At 36.9% G+C, this 24,327-nt stretch overlaps 1 protein-coding gene across 1 annotated transcript; it reads left to right on the forward strand.

The window, feature by feature from the left end:
• The first annotated feature begins 15,330 nt into the window (after positions 1–15,330).
• Positions 15,331–18,492, forward strand: LOC131630480 (serine carboxypeptidase-like 45). The gene is made up of 9 exons (XM_058901251.1): positions 15,331–15,742; positions 15,829–15,927; positions 16,282–16,374; positions 16,472–16,551; positions 16,628–16,915; positions 17,141–17,265; positions 17,407–17,499; positions 17,598–17,715; positions 18,103–18,492. The coding sequence occupies exons 1-9, from the start codon at positions 15,394–15,396 to the stop codon at positions 18,250–18,252; spliced, it is 1,395 nt and encodes a 464-aa protein (XP_058757234.1). The 5' UTR covers positions 15,331–15,393; the 3' UTR covers positions 18,253–18,492.
• Positions 18,493–24,327: the final 5,835 nt, after the last annotated feature.

Below are 24,327 nucleotides of genomic sequence, written 5' to 3' on the forward strand. Positions count from 1 at the left end.
AAATGCTTCTTAAAAGCGATAATCACAACTGTGATATTTCTCTTACAATTTAAGCTTAATCTCACTAAGATATTACAACAGCAATGTAGTGAGTTGATGAAGATTCTGAGCTTTTGATTGAACAGCGTTTCAGCAAGTTAATTTGAATTGTCTTTGTTCAGGATCGTTAACCTTGCTTCTTATCAGAACTTCATATTTATAGGCGTTGAGAAGATGACCGTTGAATGCATTTAATGCTTTGCGTGTTCCGTACAGCTTCGCATTTAATGTTATACGCTTTTGTCAACTACCTCGAGCCTTGTTCACGCTGTGTCTACTGACGTAGCCTTTAGTAGCTTTAACGTTCCTTTTGTCAGTCAGCGTAGTCTGCCACGTGTACTTCCTTCTGATCTGATGTTTGTGAATACGACGTTTGAATATCATCAGAGTCAAACAGCTTGGTGCACAGCATCTTCTGATCTTCTGACCTTGAAGTGCTTCTGAGCGTGATACCATCTTCTGATCTTCAGTGCTTCTGATCTCATGTTCTTCTGATGCTTCCATAGACCCATGTTCTGATTCTGCTTCGACCATCTTCTGATGTCTTGCCAGACCATGTTCTGATGTTGCATGCTGAACCATTTGAGACACATCTTCTGAGCGCTGAATTATGCGTACTCTTTATATATTTCCTGAAAGGGAAATTGCATTGGATTAGAGTACCATATTATCTTAAGCAAAATTCATATTATTGTTATCATCAAAACTAAGATAATTGATAAGAACAAATCTTGTTCTAACAATCTCCCCCTTTTTGATGATGACAAAAACATATATAAATGATATGAATTTGCGATCAGAAAGAGTAGACGGCAAAAGACAAATTACACAGCTATAGCATAAGCATATGAATATGTCTCCCCCTGAGATTAACAATCTCCCCCTGAGATAAATAATCTCCCCCTGAAATAAATACTCGAAGAACTTTGATAAAAGACTTCCCTGATTATTTCGGTAGAGACGATCATATAAGCTTCTGCCTTCAGAGAATTCATAGCTTCTGACTTCTGCTTCCATTGGACAGCTTCAGAACTTGAATTTCTTTAGATCCTTAGAACACTCACAGCTTCTGATTTCTGCTTCCATCGTGGACAGCTTCAGAACTTGAGTTTCTTTGATCTTCAGAACATTCACAGCTTCTGACTTCTGCTTCCATTCAGGACAGCTTCAGAACTTGAATTTTCTGGATCTTCTAGAACATTCACATCTTCTGATTTCTGCTTCCCTCGGATAGCTTCAGAACTTTGAATGTCTACCAACATCACTTCATGCTAGATTTGTATCAGAACATTGTTGAATGTACCAGAGCATCATCAGAGCATCTCTACATCCTGAAATGTTACAGAACAACAACTAAACGACAAAAGTCAGCATGAACGAGTTAGAACATAAAATGTATGTTTGGTCACATTATATGTTTCAGAGCCATATAGGCTGAAATAATGTATCAGAGCAAATAATGTATCAGAGCCATAACATTATATGTATCAGAGCAAATAGAATTTTGTCAGAACAGGATAGACAATGATATTCAAATTCTATTATCAGTGCTTCTGATTCATTCTTCTTTCTTGCTTCTGATCTCTGAAGCTTGACAGCACTCAGCTTGCTTCAGTTTCCAAGAGCTTATTCCTTTTACAGAATAACACTTCTTATGGTTTTGCTTCTAGTGTTTGCTTCTGAAGATTCACTTCACTTCTTTGTACCTGCAAAACACTTAAACCATATAGAACTTGCAGTTCTTGTTAGTGAATGCAACTGATTAAATCAAATCATTTATCACAGTATTTCTCCCCCTTTTTGTCATATCATCAAAAAAATAGAAAAGATTCAGATGAATAAAACAGAAACACATGGAGGAAGAAGATGATTTCATTAAGGTTCAACCAAAGGGTACAAAAGTACAGGATGAAAAAAAATCAGATGCACAGAAACAAAACAGATGCAAAAGAAAAGAGAGAAACAACATAGACTCAAACTAAGATGGCCCTAGTCTTGACAAGATCTTGGCCAGCATCTGTTTAACATCGTTGTTGTGTCCTTCTTGCCTCTCAATGAAAGCATCATACTTCTCATTGAGTGAGCTTTGCTCATCCTGTCTCTTCTGAATTTCTTCTAGAGTCCTTGCGAGACGAGAAGGTTCATCAAGAGAAGTTTCACCGCTTTCAACCACAGGAATGACATGTTGATCTGCAGCTTCCATAGAAGTATCATTTGCTGGGATATCCTCAACAGGGTCTGATTTAGCAACATGATCTTTAGCATCTGCTTCTTGCATAGAAGCATCTCCATACTCTGCAGCAGGAATTTCAGAGTCTCCATTCTCTAGAGCCTGAAGAATGGCAGCTAAATTCCTGGGAGCAGAAGGACCTTCAACTACTGGTGGATCAACAACTTCTGGAATGACCAAGCTAGGGTCTTTCATAGAAGGGTTTTCCCTCAGAAAGTCAAAGAGAGTCTTGAAGTCTCCTAGCAGAACAGGATACTCAGGAATCCAGAGAACCATGTCCCTGCATGGGTTTGCTTCCATTGCAGCAGCCAGTCTCAAAACTTCCAATTCATCCACAAAGGGCTTCTCTTCCAAAAGATATCTTCCTTTGAGGCGAGCAAACCAGAAGTCTTCATAATTCCTCAGAATTCCACGAGGCCTTGGAGCAGCAGCTACACAGGCTTCTTGAAGTTCTAAAAACAGAGCATCTGATTTTCTGCGAAAGATCCTCCAGAAGTTCCGCATAGCAACATCATTCAATCCAGAACTTTCAGCAATTCTGAGAGTATCCAAGGTACTTCTGAGATTCTTCTTTATGTTTTCAAAAACTACACCAATAGGATATACAGGGCGGGATTTTATTTGGGTTTTTGAAAAGGCAGGGTTGGAGGTGAAGTATGGAAGAGGTTCTCTATCCAACCTATAAGAAGATTCTGCTTCAGTATCAGAATCTAACACTACCACTTCAGCTTCAGGACGAGGCTTGGGAGTGTAGTTGCAATCACGGAGCAGTTGCTCATGTGATGCAGAGGTTGGAAAAGGAGAATCACAAGGAATGTTTTGAGAGGTGGAGGGAGTATGTTCAAGAGTGGTATTGGGAGAAGGTTGAGATGGAAAGAGAGTTTGAAGGGGTTGTATGTTCAGAACAAGATTGTCAACAGCTTGGTCAGAGACAAGATTAGTGGAGGGTGAGGGAGACGGAATGGATTGAGGAGATGGTGGAGATTTTGTGAAGGGAAATGGTGAGGGAGGAAGAGAATTGGATTTGTTTGCATGTGAAGAAGGAATGGGTATAGGGGAAGATGGTGGTGTAAGAATATGGACAACAACGGGTGATTCTGATGAGGCTTTTTCTGGTTCAGGGGTAGGTACAACCTCTATTGGTGTAGCTTCTGAACAAACAACAGGAACAGAAATAGGTTCAGAAATGCATATACCTTTTGAACCCTTCAGAAGCGCTTTGGTCACATCCTCCGTTTTCTTCAGCTTTTTACTCTTCGGCTCTTCAATAATCTTTGCTTTGCCTCTAGAGATTTCTTTCCTTCTGACATAAGTCTGAACTTCTTGTTGGTTTTCAGCTTCTTGAGGGATATTGTCTTCATCAGAGCTTTGAATAATCATCTTCCTCTTCTTGGTTATCTTCTTTTCAACAGCTTCAACTATCTCCTCATTTTTGTTTGACTTCTTCTTCTTTTTCTCTTTCTCAAAGTCATCAGATACGGCCTTAACAACATTAGCAATCACCTTTTTAGAAGCCTCTTGTTTCTTAGACACAGCAGAAGGATAATCATGCTTTCTTTTAGTCCTTTCTTCCCTTTTGCGATTTACTTTGAAAGGGGCACCTTTGTCTTGATCTTTAAAACTCTTATTCTCTTCAAGAGATTTCAGATAAACAGTTTTGACTTCAGGTACCTCACTATTGAAGAAGGTTTTAAAGTCAGCCAGAACTGGTTCTCTTATGGTTCTTGTTCCAGCTAGAGGTTCAGGAACTTTGATAAAAGACTCAATGATTTTCATCTTCTTTAAAGAGAAGGCATTCAGACAAGCTCCAGTGGTGACAACAAGATCTTTGATGATACCTTCAGACTCAAGACTTTCAACAATCTTGGAATGTACCAGAAGGTTTGTAATAATCCTACCAAAAGGAATGGTTGTTCCAGCATTTTCCTTTCTGAAAGCATTCCTGGAATCCTTTACTGCTTTCCACATATGGTTGAAGATAATGTAGATCGCATCAACCTTCTTCTGAGTGGCAATGCAATAAAGAACATACCTTTGATCATTACTGATGAAATCCGAGGCATGAGTTGATTTCCTATGATAGAAACACCCGAGAAGGATCTTTGTCCAGATTCTGTAGATATCTCTCAAATTCTTAACATGTGTAGTTTTCTTGACATTTTTATAGAGAGTGGATAGAATATCTTCCACATCTTCTCTTTGATCAGACTCAAAAACCCCTTCAGGATTTTTCAGATCAAACATCACTCTTAGGATGTTTTCAGTAACAACAACAGACTTTCCATGGACGAAGGAGAGTATAGCTTTTGGTGCAACCACAGCATGTACCTAGAATTCTTTGACAAGATCCGGATAAACAGGGCCAACGAACTCAGCAAACAACGAGGTCCATCCTTGAAAGATGATGTCTTCTTTAAGATGAAATTGATTTTCTTCAAGGTTATCAAAGTCGACCATGAGTTCACACAAAACTTCCAATTTATCTTTGGGGATGGAGCATGCAACAACAGGGGTGAGTTCCTGGTGTGTTTCATCGTGCATATGAAGAAGAGTAGATGAACCAGCAAAAAGAGATGAAGAAGCAGCCATTGATGCAGAATGAACGAAAACGAGCAAGAGAAGCGAACTAGGTTTTCGATTAGGGTTTTTAGAAAAACGGCTAAAAACTTTTCAAACGAGAGAATGCAAGAAGAGAGAGAGAGAGACAAAGGAGCGAAAAAGATGTATGATATGATTTGAAAAACATATATAGGGACGGATTTAAAAAAAAAAATATAAATTGAACAGTTCCAGAATCAAAGGAAATCAATTTTATTAAATGATGAGTGACGTGAGGAGAGAGAACGTGGTAAATGAAATAATTTAAAAACAGTTACCTAGGTCGGCGTCTTTTCAACTGCACGCTTTGTACAAACCGTACAGACACGTGTTCATCATCAGATAATAGATGACAGCTGTAAATATCAGAGAGATTTTACGCCTCCAGATTCTGATCACTGCTTCTGAGTTGATCAAGTTTCTCTTCTGGAAATACTCCTTCTGAAGTGTGCTGATATAAGTCTGAATGATCTTCAGATCCATTACTTCTGATGTACACAGCTTCTGGAGGTTCACTTCTTTGTTCTGCAGCTTCTGATAAGATAAAACTGTATCTGCAGAAATTCTTAAGCTCTTTGTTTCATCAGGAACAAGTTTATCATCAAAACAGATGTTTATTGATTTGTCCACAATCAATGTTTCAATGTTGTATATTCTGTAGCATATAGAGCATTCAGAGTAATCAAGAAAAAAACATCAAAGCCTTAGAGGCAAACATCATAGATGGTTCCAAGACTAATAAGCTTCTTTTCTGAAATCCTACAAACGTAGTTTCTTCAACAGATTTAAGAACCAGAACTTGGAAGACAATCTTTCTTCCCTTCAAGTGTTGAGAGCAACTTGAGTCCAGGTGTCATGTCATGTTGAATGTTGTCTTCTTTGTTATCAAGAGAATCTGTAAAAGAAATAATCTTTTTCTTTGGTACCCACATCTTCTTGGGTCCTTTCTTGTTAGATTTTCTCAAGTTCTGTTTGAACTTGGATTTAACATTGTAAGCAATAGGAGGAACAGCATGATAATTCTTAATGTGAGTTTCATGATATTTCCTAGGTTGTGTCACATGCTTCTTAGTGTGTGTAATGTGAAAACTTTGTGCATGTGAAGTGTGCCTAATATCATGAGAGTGGCCATACTTGAACTGATCATACAATGGCTTGTATGTGAGTTTCATTTCATCAACAGGTTCAAGTTTGTATGGGGTTTCACCCTCATAACCAATGCCAACTCTTTTGTTTCCAGATACAGCATATATCATAGAAGCTAGTTGACTTCTGCCAATACTTCTAGATAGGAACTTCCTGAAACTTAAATCATATTCTTTCAGAATATGGTTTAGACTGGGAGTGGATTTTTCTGAATCAGAAGGAGATCCAACATTATTGGATAGTTTTAAAAGTTTATCTTTCAATTCAGAATTTTCCAATTCAAGCCTCTTTGTTTCAAATTCAAATAGCTTTTTCAGCTTTTTGTATTTAATACAAATCTGAGACTTGGATTCCAGAAGTTCAGTTAATCCGGAAACTAACTCATCTCTAGTAAGTTCAGAAAATACCTCTTCAGAATCTGATTCTGATGTAGATTCTGATCCGTCATCTTCTGTCGCCATCAGCGCACAGTTGGCCTGCTCATCTTCTGAATCATCTTCTGACTCATCCCAGGTTGCCATAAGACCTTTCTTCTTATGAAGCTTTTTCTTGGGACTTTCCTTCTGAAGATTTGGACATTCATTCTTGTAGTGTCCAGGCTCATTGCATTCATAGCACATGACCTTCTTCTTGTCAAATCTTCTTTCATCAGAAGATTCTCCACGTTCAAATTTCCTTGAACTTCTGAAGCCTCTGAACTTCCTTTGCTTGGTCTTCCAGAGTTGATTTAGCCTTCTGGAAATCATGGACAGTTCATCTTCTTCTTCAGATTCTGATTCTTCAGGATCTTCTTCTCTAGCCTGAAAAGCGTTAGTGCATTTCTTGATATTGGATTTTAATGCAATAGACTTACCTTTCTTTTGAGGCTCATTTGCATCCAGCTCAATCTCATGGCTTCTCAAGGCACTGATAAGCTCTTCCAGAGAAACTTCATTCAGATTCTTCGCAATCTTGAATGCAGTCACCATCGGACCCCATCTTCTGGGTAAGCTTCTGATGATCTTCTTTACGTGATCAGCCTTGGTGTATCCCTTGTCAAGAACTCTCAATCCAGCAGTAAGAGTTTGAAATCTTGAAAACATCTTTTCAATGTCTTCATCATCCTCCATCTTGAAGGCTTCATACTTCTGGATTAAGGCAAGAGCTTTTGTCTCCTTGACTTGAGCATTTCCCTCATGAGTCATTTTCAAGGACTCATATATGTCATAGGCTGTTTCCCTGTTAGATATCTTCTCATACTCGGCATGAGAAATAGCATTCAGCAAAACAGTTCTGCATTTATGATGATTCCTGAAAAGCTTCTTTTGATCATCATTCATTTCTTGCCTTGACAGCTTTGCGCCACTGGCATTTACAGGATGTTTGTAACCATCCATCAGAAGATCCCATAGATCACCATCTAGACCCAGAAAGTAACTTTCCAGTTTATCTTTCCAGTATTCAAAGTTTTCACCATCAAATACCGGCGGTCTAGTATAACCATTGTTACCGTTGTATTGCTCAGCAGAGCCAGATGTAGATGTAGTCTTTTCACTTTCATCAACCATCTTTTAAATGAAGCGTTTTTCTCTTCCTGAATCTTTTCTAAACACGGTTAAGTGCTTGCACCTTAGAACCGGCGCTCTGATGCCAATTGAAGGATAGAAAAACACTTAGAAAGGGGGGGATTGAATAAGTGTGACTTTAAAACTTGGACAATAAAAATAAAATGCACAATTATTTTTATCCTGGTTCGCTGTTAACGAAGCTACTCCAGTCCACCCCCGCAGAGATGATTTACCTCAACTGAGGATTTAATCCACTAATCGCACGGATTACAATGGTTCTCCACTTAGTCCGCAACTAAGTCTTCCAGAGTCTTCTGATCACACACTGATCACTCCAGGAACAACTGCTTAGATACCCTCTAAGACTTTTCTAGAGTCTACTGATCAACACGATCACTCTAGGCTTAGTTCACTCCTAAGACTTCCTCTAGAGTATTCTGATCAACCTGATCACTCTAGTTACAAACTTCTCAGCCAACTGCCAAGACTTCCTAGAGTATACTGATCAACACGATCACTCTAGTTCCTTACAACTTAATGTAATCTATTCAAGAGTTTACAAATGCTTCTTAAAAGCGATAATCACAACTGTGATATTTCTCTTACAATTTAAGCTTAATCTCACTAAGATATTACAACAGCAATGTAGTGAGTTGATGAAGATTCTGAGCTTTTGATTGAACAGCGTTTCAGCAAGTTAATTTGAATTGTCTTTGTTCAGGATCGTTAACCTTGCTTCTTATCAGAACTTCATATTTATAGGCGTTGAGAAGATGACCGTTGAATGCATTTAATGCTTTGCGTGTTCCGTACAGCTTCGCATTTAATGTTATACGCTTTTGTCAACTACCTCGAGCCTTGTTCACGCTGTGTCTACTGACGTAGCCTTTAGTAGCTTTAACGTTCCTTTTGTCAGTCAGCGTAGTCTGCCACGTGTACTTCCTTCTGATCTGATGTTTGTGAATACGACGTTTGAATATCATCAGAGTCAAACAGCTTGGTGCACAGCATCTTCTGATCTTCTGACCTTGAAGTGCTTCTGAGCGTGATACCATCTTCTGATCTTCAGTGCTTCTGATCTCATGTTCTTCTGATGCTTCCATAGACCCATGTTCTGATTCTGCTTCGACCATCTTCTGATGTCTTGCCAGACCATGTTCTGATGTTGCATGCTGAACCATTTGAGACACATCTTCTGAGCGCTGAATTATGCGTACTCTTTATATATTTCCTGAAAGGGAAATTGCATTGGATTAGAGTACCATATTATCTTAAGCAAAATTCATATTATTGTTATCATCAAAACTAAGATAATTGATAAGAACAAATCTTGTTCTAACAGAATGCACTGCCACACGTCTCATGACCTGACATTGGTTAGGGAACCAAGGGTACTATACACATTTGGCTTCTCTAGGAAGATCCATCATTATAAGTATTTAATGAGGCATGTGTTGCCCTAGGCGATGGTTGATAGAATCATCCACTCTTTTCTGGAGGGACTCACCTATACTTTGCTTGAGAAACTCTCCCCATGTTTGCTTGAGGAACTCTCCCCATGATTTGCTTGAAGAAATATCCCCAATCCTTGTTTGAGGTACCATCCCCATGCTTATTTTGAGGGACTTTCCCAATTATTCGCTTGAGGGACTCGTACGCTGCTTCATTTAAGGGACTCGTCCCATGCCTCGCTTGAGGAATTTTTGGAATTTCAAGATAGAGATACACTAGAGTTAAATCACTTTGTCCCTTATAAGGCATATTAATAAGGGGTCGTAGATAATGATAATTTATTTGGGCCTAAATAAGGGATAGTAATATTTATGTTGGTATTTGAAGAAATAACTCATTACTTTGTAATACTTATGTTGGTATTTATACTGGCTAAAAGTAAAATGTGTGACAACCCATAGTGACTAAGGGCTATAGGTGACTTTTAGGTTTATCGTGAGGTGGAAAGCTAGCATAAGTAGGGGTGATAAGCTCAATATCCATGTATTTTTATATTCGAGTTAGGGTATCCTCGACCATGGATATTTATAACCATATTAGTCTTGGATCTAAGGCTTTCTTGGAAATAGAAACCACTCATGAAATGGATAGTTTGTCTCTTGATATTCATAGAAGCGTGGTTTACCTCCCCCACGACTTCTCTGAAGACCTTATCACAAATATACCAATACAGAGTCCCACAAGCACGAGGGCTTGTAACAAGGAGAAGTGGTATAGTTCCCTCTTCCTCATTCAGATATTATAGGGGGATAGTGAGTGAGACATTTTAAAGTTTAAATATGTATTCAAGACACTAGTTGAGTCCCTTCTAGTGAGAAACTAATTGTGTTCCATCAGTAAGACACTAGTTAAATCCCTCAGGCGAGAGGCGTGATTTATGTACGTGCACGACTCCGAGAAATGTCTCTAGGTTTCAAGACTATGATTCATATGTCAGATGGGAAAATAAAAAAACTTCGGTTGGAGGGAAAAGCCTGTGGGAAATTTAATGCTATCAATGATGATTCAGCCTTGGGACGCCCAATTGGCCTTATTTCCAAACACATGTAAAAAACTATAGAGCCTTTCGTCTGATGGGAAACTTAGAAGACCATTGATTTTCCCTAGCTTCCCTTTCATATTTAAAGGATCAAACCCCGTCTCTTTCATTTTTTAAATACTCTCTTGCTAAAGTTTTCAAAGTTTTTCTTGTGTCTTCCATTTTTTTGTATCTCCATGAGCTCACGCCCTTGCCCTATATAGGTATAGGTTTAGTACTCTCTTTTCCCTTTTCTTTATGGTATCATTAAGTATTTAGAAGAGAATGGTAATTTGATACACCCCTTAACTTGTGCCGAGCATATAACCATGTGGAACTACTATTATAGGAATGCTAGGCATTTTGACGAGACTACTGACTATAAATTAGTGGAACTAGGCCTGTTTGGAAGCTACAAGAGTTCCTTTAATTTTCATAGTAATAACATTGGTGGTGGTAGGGATAGTGATTCATCTTTCCCTTCTTTTTTCTCTGGAAATAGGAAGATTATGGCTACCTCCAACACCAATACTAAGGAGGTTAGGGAAGTTGGATATATCTACACCATTGAGGACCAAGTAATCCATCTTCAACATTGTCTGACTTTCTCTTCTTGTGATGACGAAAAAGATATTAATTGGATGTGTGTTGTTTGGCGGACAAGACCAACACGGTCACATTTGAGCCTTTTCCTCTTCCTCCATTTACTTATTCCTACCCATCATTTACGAGGTTGGGATTTGGATCTCTTTCTATTATTTCAAGGTATATGTTATGATGGTGCTCAATATGGCTCCCTCTCAAATCACACCCAATGTATAAGGCCTGATTAGGGAATTTAAAATTTATATGCCAGTGGTTAGGAACTTATCCTACCAAAGTATTGTTTCTTAGGGATGAGTAACCCTAGCCACTTTGCATGAGAGAGATTTATTTAAACCACTTAAAATGTTGGAAGGACAAGGTTGTGGGGAAGAGGGTATGAGATAGTTCCTCTTAAGTTTCCACTAGAGCAGATAATGCCTCTAGATTTCCCTTTTCCCAGATGAATAGTCTCACGATGATAATTGAATATAATTATACTTACCTCACTCTTGATACGACTAAGATGGTCTGAACCTTGGACGAGTTTAAAGTCATGGAGTCATGCATCATGATTTTTTAGACCAGGGAGATGATGAACCCATGTAAAAATATATAATTTTTAATGATGTTGATTTATGTTTAGTATGTTTATGCTTACATAACTTAAGTTGATCATTTCTTCTTTTATTGTAGAAAAAATGTCTAAAATCCATCTAGACGAGATGAAAGAGCACCTGAACAAGTGAAAAGCTCACTACTGAGGCATGTATAACCCTCGGAGTCACCCCAAAGGTGTATTGTAACTAGGGGGTCAAACAGTAACATGAGGGCGAGCACTTACTGAGTCTCTAGCCCCGAATATCCAGAGGAAGGGGCTGAATCCTCCACTAAGGGCAGGGCAGTCCAAGTGATTTCTATAGAAAGGGATGACGTCCCTAGATCTTGGGCATGCTTCGAGATGTGGATACCAAGGCCAAGGATTTCGTCGTCACAAAGCAAAATTTGCAAGAATCCTTGGATCAAGCCATTAATGCTCATAAAAAGCTATAAAATGAGATGTGAGAGCTCAAGGACGAATTGGTAGACGCCTTTGACATCTACTTTGAGAGGGATAAGGAGCCAATGATCTTATTCTATCTTGATCTAGACTTAAGCCCCATAAATATGTTCAAAGTTATTCGTGGAGACCAGCTAATGGAGGATAATGGTGATTTCTAGTCTGCCCAAGTTGTCGCCTCTCCTGCCACGAATACTCAAGCTAACACTGAAGTGATAGGATGTCTTATGGAGAGGGTTAGTGAACTAAATGCTCTTCCATTTTTTCCAGGATTTTTAATTATGCCTCTAGTGGTTTGTCCAAAGGGCTCTTTATGTAATTTTGAATACTACTCTTAAAGGTTTTTATTATATTTGATCTTGTTAAAATGTCATTGTCTCTACTATGACCAGTTGGGGAATTTCCCCAACCAAGCTTTAGCTTTGATGGTCCTTGGAGGTCCATGATCCGTTAACGTTACTTCTGGGTGGCAAGGAATTCCTTGTAAGCGTACAACATGTTTAATAGCCTTAAGAGGCATAAATAATTTCCATATATGGATCCAACATTTTTAATAGTCTTACTAGGCGATATGGATTCCCACATAGGGATCCATCATATTTGATAGTCTTAAAAGACGAAAAGAATTCCCACACAGGAATCCAACATATTTAATAGCCTTAAAGGCGACAATGATTCTCACTTAGGGATCCAACATATTTAATAGCCTTTAAAGGCGACAAGAATTCATACATAGGGATCCATCATATCTAAAAACATTAAAATGTGGTCATAATTCACGTACAAGGATCCATCATACTTAATATCCTTAAAAGGCAACAATGATTCCCACATAAAGATCAAATATATTTAATCACCTCAAAAGGCACAAGAATTCCCACATAGGAATCCAACATATTTAATAGTCTTAAAAGGAAATCTTTGTAAGATTTCTTTGCTCTTCAACATCCTACAAGTGAAATAACAATAATCTAACACTTATATAAATGAAGTGATAGTCTCATTAAAAATTGTGTGCTACTTTAATAGCCCGGAATAAGAGTGCCCTCGTGAACAAGAAAATGTTATTACCTTTACAAAATGGCACAAAATATAACTTGCCTAAACAAAAAAGGCAACAAATAATGTGAACTAAATCATTATATAACCTTTCTCCTGCACTGGCTCGCCGAAAAACTCAACAAATGATCCTTTGAACAAATTGAGGTCATCTAACTTGAGATGAAGCCTTTCGACATTCCACAAGAGGATATCCATAAATATCCTTTGATCGATCATGACTATTTTGATCTCCCAATTTGTGATAACCACATAGTCATCGTTGTGAATGTGAATGTTAGTTACGTCTTTCTTAGAAAAAGTGATATTGGCCTCCAAAGATTCTGATTCACCTGCCTCTGATTCATTGTGTAAATCACTAACAACTAGGATTTGGAGAGCATATCTCTTATGAGCGAAATTGGTCTCTCATCCTTTGGCGAATACTCTTGTGATTGTGTTAAGGGTATGGCGAACATAATTGTCATCGCCTCCTTTGCTTGGATCCTTCCCTTTCTTGGATTTTGAGCTGCGTGAGGAGTCTTACCCCTGCGAATTATGTTTGTTTGGTCATCCGGCAGATCTGCCCTTGACGTATTTCTTTAGGTGCCCCTCTTGGATGAAACACCCTATTTCCTTTTTAAGTTGGTAGTAGTCATCCATCTGATGTCCCTTAACCTTGTGGAACTTGCACCAACAGTGGGGATCTAGCCCCATGACATCTATCGATATGGTGGATGGGGGATGTTATGCATATGTAATACCACTCTCCAAATATGCTTCCAACGGGCAATCAAGGGAGTGAAGCTTTCAATGGGCTTTCCATTTTTGCTTGAACATTGTTCTGTCCCTCATAAGCGATGTGTATTGGCCCTTTCGTGAGATGTTCGCATTAGGGGTGTGTTCTTTTGCATTATAGGCATTCTTTTCATCATTGCTCTCCTCGCCAAGGACTTAGCTCGTCTCTGGGCGATTGATTCATTGAAATTTTCTATCCTGAAACCATTCTTAAACGCTCCCACGAACATCTTCTAGTTCAGATGAACCACCTTGACTGCAACCTTGTTAAAGTAAGCAAGGTAATCCTTTAAATATTCAGACGGGGCTTGGCAAACGTTGAATAGGCTAATGGAATTCATCTTTATGTTCCTATTCACTGAGAATTGACAGACTATCGTCTTCACTAAATCCTAATAGTTGGTGATAGAGAGTCAAGGGGAGGCCCATAAACCACCTCAGAGTTGCGTGTCTAAAGGTGCCAGATAGAAGTTTTAATTTTAAAGAGTCAAGTTCCCCAATGATGACTATATGAGTGTTGATCGAGGCGACATGTTCAAACGAGTCGTTGAAAATATGAAGGAATTGGTGAAAAGAATATAAAGATTTTGGGTATGAGGATTTTGAAGGGTTTGATTTTATTCATAACACCAAAAACCCCTAATATGGGAAACTCAAAAATTGTATTGAATGAGGGTTTTGGAGGGCTTACATTAAATTTTCAAATATCTTTTAGGTTATTATAGTATTCTGAAAATTAAAAATATAGTAATGATAATGACTCTTTTATCATTCTAAACAAAATCATTTTTTCAAAAAATGTAAAATATTTTCCTATAATTTTTTAAATTTTCGTTTTCGAAAGCCTTTCCCTCCTCTCTTCTCCAAACTCGCAAACAAAACCTTAGGTTTATTGTGAAGTTGAGAGCCAATTCGCGTAGGGGTGAGAAGTTCCATATGTGTGTATTTCTGAATTTGAGTTAGGTTGACCTTAACCACAATATTTGGGCATTTATAACCGCATTTGACCTGAATCTAAGACTTCAGTGAAAATAGCAACCATTAAGAAAATAAGTAATTTGTTTCCTACTATTCACAGGAACATGTTCTACCTCTTCCACAACTTCTTTCGTTCCCTTATAGAATGAGAGCATGTCACTCACCAATTCTCATGTCGGAAGACTTATCTCAGAGGAAAATTAGATATGTAATAAATAAGCGATTAATTTGATAAAAGACAATTGAAAGCCTCCATATCACCGTTGAAGACCTTCTCATAAATATATCAATCTTAGATCTAACTAACAACGAAATTTATATTCTTATTTGATGGACATCAATCAAATTGAACGACTCCTTAAATGATTTTAAAATTTTAAAAACCAAGTTAATTTATGAACACAAATTCAAATATTAACAAATTCATTCCATCCATATTAAATCTGTTAATTTATGAACACAAATTCAAATATTAACAAATTCATTCCATCCATATTAAATCTTTGAAATACCATTAAAAAAAACCTTCCAAAATGTAGCTCAAGTCCAAGTCTATAGTAATATATTTTTGTTCTTTTTGATGTAGGGTATACTCACTTATAGACAAGACCCAGCACACCTTGGTCATTGCCTCTGTCACATCTCTTTCAACACCATTTTTCAGGCCTGCCATTAAAAAAAGTAAAAATTGTAATCATAATTCTACACAAATTCCACCCACCTCATTACCCCACCACACTTACCCCCCCAACCTTGTACCAACAACTCATCATTTTAAATACACCCCATCACTCTTTCCCCCTTTACCACCAAAACAACTCTTCTTCTTCTCTTCATTTCTCAAACCATGGCATTTCCTATCTTACTTCTTCATCTTACTTTTTTCACCTTGAAAGTTTTCTCTTCTCATTCTCATCCTCATTCTCATGCAGACAGAATCATTTCCCTCCCTGGACAATATCAAAACATAGCCTTTCAACAATTCTCAGGCTATGTCACAGTTGATGACAAAGAACACAAGTCACTTTTTTACTATTTTGCTGAATCAGAAACCGACCCTTCTTCAAAGCCTCTTGTTCTCTGGCTCAATGGTGGACCTGGTTGTTCTTCTCTTGGAGTTGGTGCATTCTCAGAAAATGGACCCTTTAGACCAAATGGTGAATTTCTCATCAAAAATGAACATAGTTGGAACAAAGGTATATAGCTTCTTCCACAATGACATACATGCATTCATTTTGAATTCTTCAAGTGATTGACTTGGTTTTTTATTTTGTGTGTTCAGAGGCCAATATGCTGTATTTGGAGACACCAATTGGAGTTGGATTCTCTTATGCAAAAGGTAGTTCTGCTTATACAACAACAGTGAATGATGAGGAAACAGGTATTCATTATTGAATCTTTTTTGGTACTACTAAAAATGTTTCTCTTTAGATACTTCCTTTTAAATCCTACTTCTATAGGCAAAAGTAGTATATATTTATGTATTTATACTTTCTTAGGCTTTTAAAAAGTTTAGATAAAGATAAAACAGTGATTTATTGTGTATAATGTAATGTCATCACTAACTTTTATATGCCACTTTACATTATTATTCTTCATGTCTTGTTCTTTAATCAAACATTAAACTGTTATATACTTTTTATATCAGTATGTATGATAATGATAATGATGATGGTTATGATTTTTTTTGTACATGTTTTTGTATTCTGAAATGGTGCTTTTTTGAATTGTTAAGCTAGGGACAATCTTGTGTTCTTGGAAAGATGGTTTGATAAGTTTCCTCAATATAGAAACAGAGATTTGTTTCTAACTGGTGAAAGTTATGCAGGTAAATTTTTCACCTTTGATTCTAACACTTAAAAGCATGTTAATGTTCACACATTTTGTTTATTAGTTGAAAATATTTATGATATGTTTCATTTCAGGTCATTATGTTCCTCAGCTTGCAAAGCTTATGATTGAAGTGAACAAGAGAAACAAGATATTCAATCTCAAAGGCATAGCTGTAAGAAATGTTGATGATTCTGTTGTTTTGTTATCGATTTGTGATAATTGATGCTAATGTGAAAATTGGATTGCAGTTGGGGAATCCTGTTCTGGAATATGCAACTGATTTCAATTCAAGGGCTGAATTCTTTTGGTCTCATGGACTGATATCTGATTCAACTTACAACATGTTCACTAGAGTGTGTAATTACTCTCGCTATGTTCGTGAGTACAATAGAGATTCTGTTTCATCTGTTTGTTCAAATGTTATGGGATTGGTGAGCAAGGAAACTAGTAGATTTGTGGATAAATATGATGTCACTCTTGATGTTTGTATTTCCTCTGTGTTGTCACAATCTAAGGTTATTTCTCCTCAACCTCAAGTAAGTCTCTTCTCTAGTACTCTTTCCTTTCACATGTTTTTCCATCACTTCTGAACTATGAAGCACAATCATGACACGACTTGTTGACACCTATAAATTTCATCGGTCGGTGCACACGTTGACATGACTTCACATATTGACATGATTCCGATGTGCCGATGTGCCGATGTGAAGTGTCAAGTTTAATAACCAATGTATTTTGATTGTTGTCATGTGTCCTTGTAGCAAGCAAAAGAGATGATAGATGTGTGTGTGGATGACAAGGTTACAAACTACTTAAACAGGAGAGATGTGCAAGAAGCACTTCATGCAAAGCTAGTCGGAGTTCGCAAGTGGGATGTATGCAGCAAGTAAGTCATTCTCAAAGTTTTAAATTGCAGTTGCGTCCGTATTTCTCAAAATATTACACGGAATCACATTTAAACATAATCGTTACGGCCTCATTCGCAATCGATCTATGAAATGACTGTTCTTTGTTTGGTTGATGACAGTGTTTTGGACTATGATTTGCTTAACTTGGAAGTGCCAACACTTCCTATTGTTGGATCACTAATAAGAGCTGGAATTAAGGTCCTAATTTACAGGTACCTTAAAGGCTAAAACCTAAACTTTTCCTTCTCAATTTGATTTAGTGCTAAATTAACATAACCATGTGCACTAATATTTTTTTTTTTTGCTATAGTGGAGATCAAGACTCAGTGATTCCACTGACTGGAAGCAGAACCTTAGTTCAAAAATTGGCCAGACAAATAGGGCTGAATACAACAGTCCCTTACAGAGTCTGGTTTGAAAGACAACAGGTAAATATATATAATATTGCTTATTTGAATTGTTGAGAAATCATCACTTCAAGAATGTTGGCTCCATTATTTAAGAGAACAGAAAGCCCTCAGTGGACTGACTAGGGAATACTGACTAGTCTTTCCCCCAATGTAGAAAGATCCCTTTCCCTTGGCTTTAGTCTTTGTCAATTGGCTTCTGTGTAGACTTAGATTTTATTCTTTCTTTGAACTTTCTTATGTCTCTATTCACAACAATAGTACAAGGAAAGCACTTATTCACTATTATCTATCATCACATCGAGTTTTGTGTAAGCCCTCGAGTATAATGCATTGCGACTACGAAGTATTGTCTGTTTTATCTGGTTTGAGTTTTGAGAAACTAATGTGAATTTGAATGAAACATAGGTTGGTGGATGGACTCAAGTGTATGGAAATATTCTGTCATTTGCCACAGTGAGAGGTGCTGCACATGAAGCTCCTTTCTCACAGCCAGAAAGATCACTCGTGCTATTCAAATCATTCTTGGAAGGAACCCCTTTGCCTGAAGTTTTCTGACAAACCCTTTCACTTTAGTGTTTTAAAGGTTGTATTGTAAATAAGCATTATCCTTTAATACCAAATGATGTATTAACTGTGCAGAATGTCAAAAGAAAAGTGTTATTACCTTTTTGGCCTTTTTGGTTTTCAACCTTTGTACTTGAGTTTTTTGTGTGCTAGAATGAACTGTTAAGTGTGTTGAAAAGAGATTATGTAAAAAAGTTGTTGAAGAGAGTGCAAGTGGATTCTTGGTTTGAAGTTTTAGGCCAACAAAAAGGTTTGAAATTAGGTGTTGATTAGAAAAGATTTGGTGGAATAATTGAGCAGATGACAAAAATGTCAATTCAAAAAAGATGTAGTCAAGTACAAAGTGTTGGCCTAAAAGAGCAACTTTTGTACAGAAAGGGAACTTCTGATACATTTTGTGCTCTGCAAACTGCAAATATTCCAAATAAACAGTAACAATATTCAAAAACTATAAAGTGACAAAAAGAAAGAAATGGCTCACAAATTTCTTGGTGTTCAAGAATTGTTTTGTATTTTTAACAGTCAACTGAATTGATTGCTGATAGAGATATGGATGACGAGGTGGGCTTTAACTATGGACCTAAGCCAAAAGTCTGGAGGATTTATACTAGAAGAAGTGGTAAAGGAATAAAAGAATAGAATAATTATAGGATTATGTTACTATAATTATGGGAGTTTTGTTATTATAGGAGTTTGTTATTATTTATAGGAGTCTGTTCCTATAAAATAGGAATAAGCTTAGGGCTATAAAAGAGGGTAGAAATAAGGGATTTAGGATTCTACTTAGGTTTTGAAAATCACCGTCTTGGTGAGGGGAGCACGGCGTGCTTAGGGGCTGATAGATATTCTTTATCAGTTTGTTATGTTCATCACTGCTAGTTTTCTATAATTGACACTCTTTTAATTCTTCTATTCATATTTTCATTGTTCATTCCTATATTCAAATAAGAATCCATCAATTGGTCCGACCTACCGGATTCGAAAACCCTACCAACAGAGATTGTAGATGCCAAGGCAACCTAAGATGGGAGACCGGGTTGAAGCTTTGGAGAAACAGATGGAGAATGTAACAACGACTCTGCAGGGGCTGGTTCTGCAGATGCAACAGCAGAGTGTGCTATTAACTGAATTAAGCAAACAGACTAGTAAGACAACACTGGAAGCAGAGACAGTTATTGGTGATTCATCACAGAGCGAATCGCGTCTTAAGGGGAAGAAGGTGAAACTTCCCTTGTTCGAAGGGGGTGATCCGGTGGCGTGGATCACACGAGCTGAAATTTACTTCGATGTTCAGAATACATCGGATGCGATGCGAGTGAAATTGGCTCGACTGAGCATGGAAGGTACAACAATCCATTGGTTCAACTTACTCATGGAAACAGAGGACGATCTGTCCTGGGAGAAATTGAAGAAATCGTTGATCGCGCGTTACGGCGGTCGCCGATTAGAAAATCCATTTGAGGAGCAATCCACCTTGTGTCAAACTGGCAGCGTGGAAGAATATGTTGAGGCGTTTGAGTTACTGTCATCACAAGTGGGGAGATTGCCCGAGGAGCAATATTTGGGGTATTTCATGAGTGGGTTGAAACCTCCAATTAGAAGGCGTGTTCGCACTCTGAATCCTATGACACGGATGCAGATAATGCGAATTGCTAAAGATGTAGAGAATGAATTGAATGAGGAAGACGAAGACGGAGAAAGAAGTTACAGGAAGAAGCAAGGAGAGGACCGCTTGGGTCGTGGTGAGTGGGCTGGGCCTACAAACAAAAATAGAAGTGGGTATAACCTGTCTAACAAGGATTTAACCCGAGTGTCTCAATCGGGTGGATCCACCCCGAATCAAAATACAGGTTCCACTGGGTACAATCAAAGTTACAATTCCTCGATGCTTTCCACAGGACGAAAAGGCGATTCCGACCACAGTCTGAGTTCTTCGGAGCGATGGAAGGGTGTGAAGAGTCTCCACAATGAAGAGATGGCTGAACGAAGAGCAAAGGGACTTTGTTTTAAGTGTGGAGGTAAATTCCACCCAACCCTTCACAAGTGCCCTGAGAAGAGTTTAAGAGTATTGATTCTGGGTGAAGGGGAAAGTGTGAACGAAGATGGGGAGATTATATCCATGGAAGTTAATGAAATTGAGGAGGAAGAGGCAGAAGCTGAATGTAAAGTGATGGGAGTTTTAGGGAGCATGGGGGAGTATCACACTATGAAGATTGGCGGTAAGTTAGAAAGTATTGATGTGGTGGTGTTGGTGGATAGCGGAGCTAGCCACAATTTCATATCCTCCCGAATTACTGCTGCTTTGGGTTTACCTATTACACCCATGGCAGCTAAACGAATTAAATTGGGAGATGGTCACAATGTGGTTTCACAGGGCGTGTGTGAAGGAGTTAAATTGAAACTGGGTCTTATAGAGGTGGTGGTGGATGCTTTAGTGTTAGACTTAGGAGGAATGGATGTGATTTTGGGCGTCTCTTGGTTATGTACTTTGGGTAAAGTGATAATGAATTGGAAGGCCTTGTCCATGCAATTTCAGCATGAAGGAAAATCTGTTGTATTACAAGGTCAAGGAGAACTTCCTAAAGAACTGGAGGTTGTTGATACTGATGACATCTATCCTGACAAAGTGTTGGGTACAAGGATCACAGTACAGGCAGGTGTGACTGTTCCACAGAGTCTTATTAAGTGGAAGAATAAGTCTTTGGATGATGTTACTTGGGAAGATGATGCTTATCTGAGGGGACAATTTCCTGAATTTAGCCTTGAGGACAAGGCTAGTTTTAAGGAGGGAGGTGTTGATAGAGATATGGATGACGAGGTGGGCTTTAACTATGGACCTAAGCCAAAAGTCTGGAGGATTTATACTAGAAGAAGTGGTAAAGGAATAAAAGAATAGAATAATTATAGGATTATGTTACTATAATTATGGGAGTTTTGTTATTATAGGAGTTTGTTATTATTTATAGGAGTCTGTTCCTATAAAATAGGAATAAGCTTAGGGCTATAAAAGAGGGTAGAAATAAGGGATTTAGGATTCTACTTAGGTTTTGAAAATCACCGTCTTGGTGAGGGGAGCACGGCGTGCTTAGGGGCTGATAGATATTCTTTATCAGTTTGTTATGTTCATCACTGCTAGTTTTCTATAATTGACACTCTTTTAATTCTTCTATTCATATTTTCATTGTTCATTCCTATATTCAAATAAGAATCCATCAATTGCTTACCTTTTAGTATCAATTAATAAATAATACCCACAAATATTGTTTTTAATTTATAAATTGAAGAAGGAAAAAGAGGTCTTAAACTAAAAAGTCATGTAATTTTAGAGTGGATAGTACTAGGAACACATTCTTTTTAAAATATTTAAAATATATATATTTAGGATTTTTTTACTCATGCCACAAAAATGAAACAAAAATATCAATATGTTACAATTTGAAAAAAAAAATTCAATCTGCCACTTTTTCTAATTATGGTTCGGCCAATGATTGATTGAACCTATGCATGCATTTTTTTTTATGTTGGGGGTCGGCCAATAGTTAGTTGAACCTTAACTAAAAGTTTTTTATTTTTGTTTTCTAATTTGTATGAATTTATTTTTAATGTTTTTGACTTATTAATATTAATTAATTATTTTAAATATTAATTTAATTTAATATAATTTTTTAATATAATAATTTTATATAAATATTTAATAATTTATTTAATAATATATTTAAGTTAATAAAATAATATAATATAATATGTTCGGTAATTTAATGGCCAAACAGTTGAAACGAGTATACCAAAATGTCACATGTTGAAAAAAGTGATTCATGTAGTCGCATTTTTAGAGCAGGTTTGGCCGAACCTATGAAGGTTGATTTTTGTTTGTTTTCCAAAATGTCACACTATTGAAAAAATGGAATTTGTAATGGGCGACAGTCCATCTCAGCAAAATGCACCTCCTCAGTTGAAATGGAAAACATTATAAATTGATTCAAATTATTTAGAAAATGAAAAAAAATGTAATCTTCATAGGTTCGGCCAAAGTTGCTCAAAAAATATGACTACCTAAATTACTTTTTCAACGTGTGACACTTTGATATACTCGTTTCAACTGTTTGGCCATTGAATTACCGAATATATTATATTATATTAAATTAAACTAATATTTAAAATAATTAATTAATATTATTAATAGTTTAAAAACATTACAAATAAATTCATACAAATTAAAAAAAAAAAAAACAAAAAAGAAACTCCTCGTTAGGGTTCAACCAACCATTGGCCGACTCCAACATAAAAAAATGCATGTATAGGTTCAACCAACCATTGGCCGAACCATAACTAGAAAAGGTGGCAGATTGGAATTTTTTTTTTATAAAAATTATGGCAGATTGGTATTTTTGTTTCATGTGACATTTGAGTAAAAAAAAATCTATATTTAGCCTGAATTACTCTTCTATTGGGAGTTGTGTCCAAATTTGTTTTAGTCAAGGATATAGTAGAGATGATTCATAGAGATACCAAACATTTACATAAAATTTTAAAATATTGAGGTTATAGATATTTATAAAGTGTTTTAGTCAAGGATATAGTAGAGATGATTCTTAGAGATACCACATATTTATATAAAAAATTTAAGGGTTAATGAACTTTTTGGTCCATTTAAATATTCCAAATTTTGTTTTTAGTCCCTCCAAAATTTTCCTTTTGAAGAATTGATCCCTAACGTCAAATGCCACCAACGGCTGCTTATGTGGCAGCACACGTGGAATAAAAAATTTCTTCATTAAAGTTCCTTGAGTGACAGCGTGTACAATAGTCCAATTTAAAGAGGAATTCCTTGTCATTTACCCTAATTTCATTCCTCATGTTCATCTTCTTCTTCCTCTCCTCTTTCGGAAAATCGTCAAAATCATACTTCCTATTTATTTTCCCATTTGCTCGTCTTCCTCATCCTTCTACTTACTTTCTTCTTCGGCTCTCCAACATCACGTCATCTGCTTCGGTAAAATCTCGAGTTGAGAAGTTTTGTGGGTGTCAGGTTCGTATGGTGTCATATCACTGCAAGAATGAACCAAACAAAGGTAGGTTGTTTTGGAGATGTCCTTATTGGAGGAGTGCAAATATGTGTAATTTGTTCATCTGGAATGAAGATTTTGCAGAAAAATCTGGAACTGAAGATGCACCTATGACAAACACGGATTCAAAAGCCATGGCATTTGTGGGATATATGAAGTCCTTGTATGAAGAATCAATGAAGAAGACCAAGAACTTGAAGACCAAGTTGAAAACAGAGAAATTTAATGGAAGATTGAAGATGTTTTGTCTTGTTGTGTCCTTTATGATCAATGTGTATTTTGTTATGAAATGTAGTTGTTGAACTAGGTGTGATGTATTGGATTTTGTAATGTAACTTTTTAACTTGATTAATGTTGTAATGTAGTTGTTGAACTTGATTTTTAATGAAGTGAAGTTGTTGAACTATGTGTAATGTACTTGGCTATTTTACCTGAATTTGCAAAATTTGGTATAAAAAACTTGTAACATGATTGTAATTGGCAATATGATAAGGTCCAAAATAAAACATACTTAATGTGGAGCTCTATTACATAAGTTGCAAAGTACAAAATGTGGAGCTCTAATACATAAGGTTCATAGTACATAACAAAACACTTGGTTCATAATACATAAGTTTCAACCAAAACACATAATGTTCATAAGTTCCAAAACAAAGCACTTATAGGTCTTCATTGAGTCATGTTCTTTTGGATGTCATCCCACTTGTTATTCCCCCTAGCACTGCGAACACTTTCTTCTTCTTCAGGAATTACAAGTGGATCCTTTGGATCCCTCCTAGGTCCCACTATATTCTTTGTCTTCGAAGTATTAAGTTTGTTACTTTTTCTTTTAGGAGATGCAACAATCTTGGACTTTTCCTTGGAGATATATTATTTTCACCTGTTATAATAAGAAGAGAATTATCCATCTAAATACACTTGGCTTGTTGTGCCTATGATATCATTATTTACACACTTATAGGATCTGTCACAATTGGGTTGTTTGCTTCAGCTGACACAA

This window comes from Vicia villosa, unplaced genomic scaffold, assembly GCF_029867415.1.
Source record: "Vicia villosa cultivar HV-30 ecotype Madison, WI unplaced genomic scaffold, Vvil1.0 ctg.000685F_1_1, whole genome shotgun sequence".
Taxonomy (NCBI): domain Eukaryota; kingdom Viridiplantae; phylum Streptophyta; class Magnoliopsida; order Fabales; family Fabaceae; genus Vicia; species Vicia villosa.

Excerpts from the sequence above, each read along its gene's own strand:
- LOC131630480 (XM_058901251.1), top strand. The coding sequence starts at position 15,394 with ATGGCATTTCCTATCTTACTTCTTCATCTTACTTTTTTCACCTTGAAA. Across the intron at positions 16,375-16,471 it reads AACTGGTGAAAGTTATGCAG|GTCATTATGTTCCTCAGCTT; the intron begins GTAAATTTTTCA and ends GTTTCATTTCAG. Across the intron at positions 16,916-17,140 it reads TTATTTCTCCTCAACCTCAA|CAAGCAAAAGAGATGATAGA; the intron begins GTAAGTCTCTTC and ends GTGTCCTTGTAG.